This window comes from Mytilus edulis, chromosome 13 (genome assembly GCF_963676685.1).
Source record: "Mytilus edulis chromosome 13, xbMytEdul2.2, whole genome shotgun sequence".
Lineage (NCBI taxonomy): Eukaryota > Metazoa > Mollusca > Bivalvia > Mytilida > Mytilidae > Mytilus > Mytilus edulis.
Genome location: NC_092356.1, coordinates 3,865,893 through 3,876,749, shown reverse-complemented (window position 1 = coordinate 3,876,749; position 10,857 = coordinate 3,865,893). Strand labels below are relative to the sequence as shown.

Below are 10,857 nucleotides of genomic sequence, written 5' to 3'. Positions count from 1 at the left end.
GTTATTGTGCAATTAATCTTAACGTTTTTTCAATATCAAGTATGTGTCTTGAGAAGTGATTGGACATGTAAAATCAGATTTGAGTACCGAGTACCAAGTCCGTTTCGCTTCATCGCTTTTACTATTTTATGCTTTGAAGACTGTATTTGCTTGTTTTTTGTCAATTTTCATATGAGGTTGTCAAGTGACATAAACTTCAACGTGTTGAAGGTGGTCTCTGCTGAAAAAAGTAGAAGGTTTTCAGTTTTACCGTTCTTCTATATTAACATCCTTTATGTTGTACAAAATGTATTCTACATATTTTGTGTCGATTGCTACATGGGGTTTATATTTTCTCCATTTTTGATATGTGTCACCATTAATGTTGTGTTTAACATGTTTATTTTTGCGTATATTAATCTATAAAAATCATTAAACTGCCTGGACCTCTACCAGTGTGCGCTTTTGTTAAATGTTTTTCTTCATTGAAGTGATCTGATGAGTTGGGCACTTTTAAATCTGAAATCTTTGCAAACTTAGTAATATTTAAATATGTTAACTGATCATCCTAGACGAGACATTTATAGTCGAAATGCACATATTGTCATCGTTTATCTTATTTTATAGAATATTAACGAAGTGATGTTTTAAAAAGTTCCATTTATCCCTCCCAGAAACATTATGTGTGCACATAAGTTTGACATTATCACTTACATATCTTGTCATGTTATCAATGGTTTGACAAAATAATTAATGATCTGTTCTAATTTACCTACTTCCTTCTCTAAACTGTAAACTTATAAATTATTTATAAGGAACCTATCTAGAATCAATATAAGGCAGATGTGTAAATCCAACTCTAAATGTGTTTATTCACATTCTTAGGTAGGTTTTACCTTAGATGTATTTGACACAACAACTTTTTGGAATTTTAGATACTCAATGCTCTTCAACTTTGTACTTGTTTGGCTTTATAACTATTTTGATATGAGCGTCACTGATGAGTCTTATGTAGACGAAACGCGCGTCTGGCGTACTGAATTAAAATCCTGGTACTTTTGATAACTATTAAGGCATTTTAATCTTTACTATACTATTATTAATTATGAACTGCTGCCTATGTTACAAAATATAACATAACTTAAATATCAACAGTAACATAAATAAATAACAGTAGTATACCATGTATACCGCTGCTCGAAGTTCATAAATCGATTGAGAAAAACAAATCCGGGTTACTAGAACTGAGGGAAACACATCAACTAAAAGAGGAGAAAAACATGATATATATACAACCTAATTCACCCCGTGTGTACACATTTTTTATTGATGTGTTAGTTTGTCACAATGTGTAATGTACCTGAGTTTTTAAATGCAAATTACAAAATAGTTTTGTCTACATACAGGTGTTATCAGTTGGTTTAAGTTAAATGGAAACGAAAATTGGTATAACGGAAATACACATTTCATATAAAAATCTTATGAAAGGATGGCAGGTAAACAATCTAACTTTAAGTTATATCAACAAACTTAAACATAAAGTAAAAATGAAGTAACGGTCTGCTGTCTATGTAAAACATACATATATTAAAGTTCAATATGAAGATAAACAAACACACTAATATCTAATTTGTCACGTGTGTATACTATTTTTGTTTATTATATCTTAGTTGTACTTTTCGCCATATTGATATACCTGGGTTTTTAAATTCAAATTACAAAGTATTGCGTAGGTGCTATATCTACTTGGAATTCAAATGAAAACGAAACATATCTCATATCAAATCCTATAACAAGCTGAGAGAATGGCAGGTAAGTGAGTAAACTTTAATAAGCATAGACAATATTATTTATAATGTGATAGATTAGTAACCAACTGCTTTTTTTTTTAAATGTAAATCTTGTCGTGTTGTATGTACATGTACATGTTTTTTAAATTGGAAACAAAAGCATATATTACGAAAATTCACGGTTCAGCCCTAAATGTATATAACAGACTAAGAGGATGAAAGGTAAACAATTTAAATTTATTTCATATAAAAATATCATATTATCTTTTTATCACAAAACCACGAATAAATTTATACACATAAACAATCTTGAATACATCATTATCACAACCCGTCATTTCCATTCCCAATTTTATCTTTCTTTGATTGTAATATCAGCTAATAAGACGTATCCCCTAACTAAAAAGTATCAACATACCGATTGCAACTGGTGTAATATGTTCTACTTACCCTGAGATAAACCAAGTTCTGGAAGGGTTCGTGTCAATTTTTATGTTTTTATCTTGAGGTAGTTCGAAAAATGCCCCAATTGCAATGTTTCTTGCCATTTATAACCGAATTACAAAGTAAAAAGTATATTGCGTAGTGGGTATAACGTCAGTAAATTGTAAGCAACAACCTTAACCTGTATATCCTTCAATTTGTTAAATGAGTACGAGCAAAGATCATTTTATATTATTCTGTTTTCACATAGAAAATGCAATTTTAATGACATCGCACATATAGCTGAAAAATGACTTATTTATATTGAAAACAAAAAACCATAGATTAACAGGTTATTTTGAGATAGATAACGATGAAGGAAATTTTCAACGACCTTAATTGTCTAAACAGTTCTTGCAAGGGCTACTTGCGAATTTTTTTTTATTGGGTTGAAAGGTAACATTATACAATAAGGTCTAGGGTTTTGCCTAAATCTGCAATTTTTAAAACTGTCAATTTTTTTCTTAACAATAAAATTGAGAATGGAAATTGGGAATGTATCAAAGAAACAAGACTATAAAGAAGACAACAGCAGAAGGTCACCAACAGGTCTTCAATGCAGCGAAAAATTACCGCACCCGGCGGCGTCCTTCAGCTGTCCCCTAGACAAATAAATATACTAGTTCAGAGATAATGAACGCCATACTAAACTCCAAATTGTACACAAGAAACTAAAATTAAAAAAATACAAGATTAACTAAGGCCAGAGGCTCCTGACTAGGGACAGCCGCAACAATGCGGCGGGGTTAAACATGTTTATGAGATCTCAACCCTCCCCTATATCTCTAGCCAATTCAGAAAAGTAAACTCATAACAATACGCACATTAAAATTCAGTTCAAGAGAAGTCCGAGTCTGATGTCAGAAGATGTAAGCAAAGAAAATAATTAAAATGACAATAATACATAAATAACATCAGATTACTAGCAGTTAACTGACATACCAGATCCAGACTTTAATTAAACTGATTGAAAGATTATGTCTTCATCATATGAATATCAGGCACAATCCTTCCCGTCAGGGGTTTAGTATTATACCATCATAACATATATGAGAAGAACATAACCCGTGTCATACCAACATCTGGTTTTTAAATAACTGTGTTTAGTTCCGATGCAAAGACCCTATAAGTAAATCAATATTAACGCCAAAATATGTAATCTTTAATGACCTGACAACAGTATCGTAACTATATCCCTTCTTAATAAGTCTATTTAAAGTTTTTGTAAGCTTCTGGGGAGAATACTGACATTTTTGTGCTTTATGGGGAATATTTCCATAAAATATTGGATGTGAAATACCTGAACGTAAAAGAAGTCTGAATATTGACCTATATTTACGAATGATGTCCTTATACCGATGATAAAATTTAGTAAATGTTTTGACTAGTTTGTGATATCGAAAATCCTGGTGTAATAATTGTTCAGTAATACATAAATTTCTCTCGTTAAAATCTAAAACATTGTTACAAATACGAGCGAATCATACAAGTTGAGATATATAAACACCGTAAGACGGTGACAAGAGAACGTCACCATTTAAAATGGATAATTAACGATAGGAAATGAGAAATCATCTCTTTTATAATAAATTTTAGTATCAAGCTTTCCGTTAATGATATAGATATCAAGATCGAGGAAACGGCAGTGGTCATTGTTAGTATTAGCTTTATTTGAAGTAAGTTCAACAGAATAAATTTCTTTAGTATACATACTGAAGTCGTCATTATTGAGAGAAAAAATATCATCCAAATATCTAGATAACAAACATGTTATCTAGTAAAAACTCAAGTGCAGATATAGTATCAAAGCATGTCCAATTGACATAGTTTTTTGGTTTATTGCTACTAAAAAATGACCTAATAGAGTTTGAATATATATATTCACATTCTGAATTTTTAAATGCCTATTTATTTAGGTGTGTGATTTTTTTCTTAATGAGAATGTGACGCAATGTGGTATATAGGGTAGAAAATTAAAATTTTGAACAGATTCAAAATCACCAATATAAGCATGCAATTTATCAAGTACTTCCAATGAGTTTTAGACACTCCAAAAGTAATTTGGTTTATGTTTGACACGCGACATGAGTTTATTGTGGTTATTGTTAAGAGTAAAATGTTCTTTAAAATGTTGAATACATATATCAAATATGTTCATTACTAAATAAAAAAAAGAGTCCAAAGATTTTTTGTCAGCTTTTTCCCGTTTTATCCATTTCAAACAGTAAGTTCTGAGTGAGTCGTGGATGATATTACGACACTCATTCCAATTAATAATTGACGGGGGACGGTATTTAGGTCCTTTACTGAGGAATGATTTTAACTCTCGGTCTTGAACGTATATTAAGATCTTTAAAAAATTGGCTATTATTAAACACAAATTTCCGAATAGATTTCTTGTAAATATATAACAAATGAGAGGGAGTTCAGTATTATCAAAATATTCAGGAATTTTTTCTTTAACAGAATGATCGTTTAAAATACAGGCTATATTTACAAAATCAAAACCTTTATTAACATACTTTATTTAATAATAAAATGTTTTTATGATCTTCAGGGCGATCAATTTTGGGAAACAGTTTAGAGTAACAATATGCCATTATAATTTGAACGATTTCATACTTAGGACTGCTATATGAAATTGTGTTGCAATCCTTTAAAATTTTATTTAACCTGTTAATCGGTAATGAACAGACCTTTGTTAACAGATAATGTCTGCCGTTGTTTTTTTAAATAAAAATTAGGTCCGAAATATTGGTATGATTAGTCCGAAATTTTCTTTATTTGCAATTTAGTCTACACAGCTACTTTTGCATAGGTACTATTTCTGTACTAAAAATATGCAGTACTGAAAATTTACTTTTAATATTCAGTACTATTTTGTTACTTTAGAATTATTGTAATATTTAGGTACCTGTATTTTACAGTACTTAATTTGTACTTGAAATTTATGTACTATAGATTTTTGGTTAACACCGTGACATTCTCAGTATTTTCTACTTAAAATCTCTTAGAATTATGATTTTCAAACATGGAATATTGTATTATTTCTGTACCAAAATATTTAGTACAAATTAAGTACTGTAAAATACAAGAAACTAAATGTTACAATAATTTTCAAGTAAAGAAATAATACTAAATATTAAAAGTAAATTTCCAGTACTACATATTTTTAGTACAGAAATAGTACCTATGCAAAAGTAGATGTGTACGACCATGAGAACAGTTTTTTCGAACAGTTTAAGAAACTATATCCAAAATGTTAACAGAATCGTTTCCTGATATATTGCCAATTCCCATGATATTATCATTAAAACCGAGAGAGCAGACTGTCGGTAATTTTTTAATCCAATGTAATTCAATTATTTTCCGTGATCGTACAAACTTTGAATGAGATTCACCAGGCTGCTTATTTACTACTTCCAAAGGTTGACTTACTAAATATTTAATAGGATGATTGTGCTTCTTAAGGTGTTGATAAATTATACTTTTGAATTTTTTTGGTCTTTTTAAAACATTACAGATGTTCTTCAGTGCGTTTAGATAAATATCGTCTAGTTCCACATGTTTCACCTACGTACCGAATACCGCATCCCGGTTTGTTTCCTGTGAGTAAATACATCATACTGTTTGTTTTTCAAGTTATATCAGTTTCAAATTTTAAAGAAAATGTGCGACCATTAAACGCGAACTTTAGCGTATTGTTGATGGAAAGACGGGGACATGTAAGTCATTTTTTGGCATGACACTTATCGATAGAAGAGTAACCACGATTTGTATTGTTAAAAATGTTAGCGATGGTACTTTTAGATAAGCGATTTTGAAGATTGAAACATGTAGATACCTTTTGAACGAGTTTAGTATTTAATAGTTTTCCATTTCTAAGCTTCATATTTGTTTTTTGTTTGTGAATTATATTAGAAAGGAGCAAAGACTGGCGTCCAGAATATGAACCAGCATACAACGAATTAAATTATGTAAAAATGATAAATCTGTTCGGCTAAAGATGGTTCGGCTAAAAATGTCAAACGCTATCCGTATTAATTACCCGAAAAAGATAGGGTATATCAGGGTAGCGACTGACGTCTGACTAAATAGTAGAATGGGGCTGAATATTGAAATACTACTTTTAGAAAAATATCCCTAAAGTAACGAACTAGAGAAGTTTTTGCTCTGTCACACACCATGCACACTCCATAATCTAGTATAGTATAAGAGCATAAACCTGAAGCACGGGGAGGCACATTAAGTAATCGATGCCTTGTTAAGACTGTTTTAAAAAAAAATTACCAGATCCCTGGGATTTTATTTAACAATAAAAAAAACTATCCAACCAATATATTCAAGGATTTATTACTCTAAGAGAAAATATATTTAAATTAATTCAAACAAAATAGGAAAATTTTACAGTTTGAGTATGCAAAATAGTACGGTCACTCATACTTTAATAGGCGTTTTGTAGGGGAAAAAACTATATTATGGAAGAGTTTGAATGAAATACTTCTTTGTTTTGATTTGTAATTCCACTTATGTATTTAAGAGATTTTTCCTGACGCAAATTCATTTATTTTGAACTTTACTCTAGTAATATTATTATTATGTCATATCATCTGCATATTCAAATCTCGTTTGATTTAAGTTTAATGTTCAAAACAAGTATACTGTTGAGAACAAAACTGTCAGCAAAATTAGCGAAGGCATCATAAATGTACAGTTTTTGATGATATATACCTTGAACAATGTTCTTACCATGTTTGTTTTAATTTTCTAATTACAGATATTATAACACCAAACATATCACTAGCTCTTTATAACTATCTGTGTCATAACATCGTAGGAACAAAAGAACATGTTAAAACAATCAGATTAATGAACACGGTGAGAGATAATTTTTCAAGTGACAAGTCATTTATATGTATAACAAGTGGAAGCTATGGAGAAGGACTTGAAATGCGAGGAAGTGATTTAGATATAATGCAAGTAGAAAAATCTATTAAGGTGAATGCGGATAAACAACCCGACTTTTATCCAAGTAAAACTTATCTGTCTATGGAAACAGACGATGTAAAACCTGGATTTACTCAATTAAGACTGGAATATAGCAGAAATATGTTTATTTTGGAATGTTGTGAAGAACATAATGGTAAACATTATTTTTCGAGTGCATTGTATAAGGGAATTTTATTGTTTGGGGAAGTTGACGGCGACACAATTCATGGACCGTGTATAACTGACAAAAAAGGAGATTTAGATTTTGCCTCATCTTTACATTGTAAAACGTGGATATCTTCTGCTGTAAATTGGATAACAAGATCAAATAGCTCATGGCCTAGTCATAACGTCAAACAAAGTATTATACAACACGGGGTACTTTTTGTTCCGATCGGAGTTAAGGGATCACCAAAAGAAGATCTAGAATGGCGAGTATCTTTTTCAGTGGCTGAACAACTTCTAATTAATACATTTACTCACACCCAATTAATGTGCTATGGTCTCTTAAAAATAATTTTGAAAGATGTTATAGCAAATGATTCTGAATGTAAAGATTTACTCTGTTCTTATTTCCTGAAAACAATTATTTTCTGGATATCTGAAGAACTACCATCATCTGTATGGAAGCCTGATAATCTTATAACTTGTTTTATGCGATGTTTCTGCCGGTTAGTCTATTGTGTCGAGCTTTCAGTTTGTTCACATTACTTCATTCCAGAAAGCAACATCTTCGAGAACAAAATAGAGGGCCGTGCTCGTGATGTACTTTTAAAAAAATTAAACACGTTACACAGCTATGGTTGGCGATGCATTTTATTTTCTGATCAAATATCTAACTTTGATGTATCGATGTGGAGTTTTCCAATTGAACCATTTACATTATATATAAATGAAGTTAAGAAAAAAGTGCAATCCAGAATTTTGTATTCTTCAAATGCTTTCTTACAAACTTATTCTGAGTTAGAAATATTCAACAAAGAATTATTCCACAACACATGGTGTCACAATGTTTCACTAAAGCAATTATATGCATACTACATATCACATAGGTGCAAATATCAAGCTCAACGTTTACCACTTGATGGTGCAATTATCAAAAATAAATACCAATACAAACAGTACAAATCCTGTTTAAGTACTCTGCTAACAAATATACACCATGACGCTGTTTCTGGATGGCTCATGATAGCTTCATTGTTTTACAAAACAAAGCAATACAGGAAAGCTTTACACATCATTAGGTATTCTATATCGAAATGTACTCCCGATAAACTGTTCTTCGGATTGACTCTGTCAGATATCCACTACCAGTCAATTAAACTGCTGTCATCCAACAAGAAGAGTGTTGCTTATCTTCTGAAAATATTATACGTAGATTTTATACAATTTAAAGTAAATTCAACGTTAACACCAGAAGAACTTTTAATGGAGGGATGGAATAAACGATATGCTATTCCATCCACTGCGTATGCATACTTCCTTAGTTTTCTTTGTCATTATCACCTCAATAATGTTAGACAGTGTCAGGATTCTATTCAAGATTTAAAACTTGTTATCGGAGAAAGATATTTGATGACAGATGTGATGAGTACAGCGGAGGCCTACACTCTATTGGGAATTGCTTTACAATTATTTGGCGACAAGGAATCCGCGCGACAAGCGTTCTTACAGTCTTTGGAAATTTTCCAGAATGAATCGTACAATTCTGCCTCAAGGAGACTTTTGTAATACTGTGAAGAGGATAATGGTAAACACTATTTTTGAGTGCATTATATACAAAAAATTATATTAGACTAGCTCAGGGTTTACCACTTGATGGTGCAATTATAAACAATAAATACCAATACAAACAGTACAAATCCTGTTTAAGTACTCTTCTAACAAATGTTTATCATGACGCTGTTTCTGGATGGCTTATGGTAGCTTCATTTTTTTACAAAACAAAGCAATACAGGAAAGCTTTAAACATTATTAGGTATTCTATATCGAAATGTTCTTCCGATAAACTGTATTTTGGATTGACTCTGTCACACATCCATTACCAGTCACTTAAACTGCTGCCATTCAACAAGACGAGTGTGGCTTGTCTTCTAAAAATACTATTCGTAGATCTTATACAATTAACAGATAATTCAACGTTAACACCAGAAGAACTTTTAATGGAGGGATGGAATAAATCATATGCTATTCCATCCACAGCGTATGCTTATTTTCTTAGTATTCTTTGTCATTATCACCTCAATGATGTTAGACATTGTCAGGATTCTATTCAAGATTTAAAACTTATTATAGAAGAAAAATATTTGATGTCAGATGTGAGATGTATAGCGAATGCCTACACTTTATTGGGAGTTGCTTTACAATTAATTAGCGACACGGAATCCGCACGGCAAGCGTTCTTACAGTCTTTGGAAATCTCCCCGGATGAATCGTACAATTCTGCCTCAAGGAGACTTTTGTAATACTGTGAAGAGGATAATGGTAAACACTATTTTTGAGTGCATTATATACAAAAAATTATATGCTTGTTTGTAAATGATATGCGCATGACAATTTATAGACCGTGTATAACTGACGACAAAAAAAAAATGTTTGATTTTGCTTGCTCTTTACATTGTAAAACGTGGGTATCTCCTGCAGTACAGTGGATAGCAGGATAAAGTAGCTCTTGGTAAAGTCATAACGTCAAACAAAGCATTATAAATCACGGGGTACTTTTTGTACCGATCGGAGATAACGAATCGCATAAAGAGGGTCTAGAGTGGCGAGATATTTTTCTGTGGCTGAAAAACTTCTAATTTATACATTTACTCACATTCAAATACTCTGCTATGCTCTCATGAAAGTTATTATAAAAAATGTAATAGCAAACTACTCTGAATGTAAAGATTAACTCTGTTCTTATTTCCTTAATAAAACAATTATTTTCTGGATTTCGTAAGAACTACCACTATCCGTATGGAAACCTAATAATATTATACACTGTTTTATGCGATGTTTTATCAGGTTGGTCTATTGTGTCGAGCATTCACTTTGCTTGTAGTACTTCATTCCAGAAAACAATATGTTCGAGAACAAAATAGAGAGCCGTTTTCGTGGATTAATTTTAGAAAAATTAAATTGGTTGCATAGCTATGGTTGGCGATGCATTTTATTTTCAGATCAAATATTTAACTTTGATGTATCAATGTGGAAGCTTCCAATTGGACCATTTACATTATATGAAAATGACGTTAAGAAAATAGTGGAATCCAGTAGTTTGTCTTTTGCAAATAGTATCTTACAAATGTATTCTGAGTTAGATATATTCAACACAGGATTATTACACAACATATGGTGTCCCCAATTTTCACTAAAACACTTGTGTGCATACTACATATCACATAGGTGCAGTATTCTAGCTCAGCGTTTACCACTTGATGGTGCAATTATCAATAATAAATACCAATACAAACAGTACAAATCCTGTTTAAGTACTCTGCTAATAAATATCTATCATGACGCTGTTTCTGGATGGCTTATGATAGTTTAATTGTTTTACAAAACAAAGCAATACAGAAAAGCTTTACAAATCATTAGGTACTCTATATCGAAATGTACTCCCGATAAACTG

General features: G+C 31.3%; 1 protein-coding gene across 1 annotated transcript; it reads left to right on the top strand.

Moving 5' to 3' along the window:
• The first annotated feature begins 1,784 nt into the window (after nt 1–1,784).
• LOC139501959 (uncharacterized) lies at nt 1,785–8,972 on the top strand. The gene is made up of 2 exons (XM_071291269.1): nt 1,785–1,791; nt 7,030–8,972. Exons 1-2 carry the CDS (start codon nt 1,785–1,787, stop codon nt 8,970–8,972), a joined length of 1,950 nt encoding a protein of 649 aa, XP_071147370.1.
• Nucleotides 8,973–10,857: the final 1,885 nt, after the last annotated feature.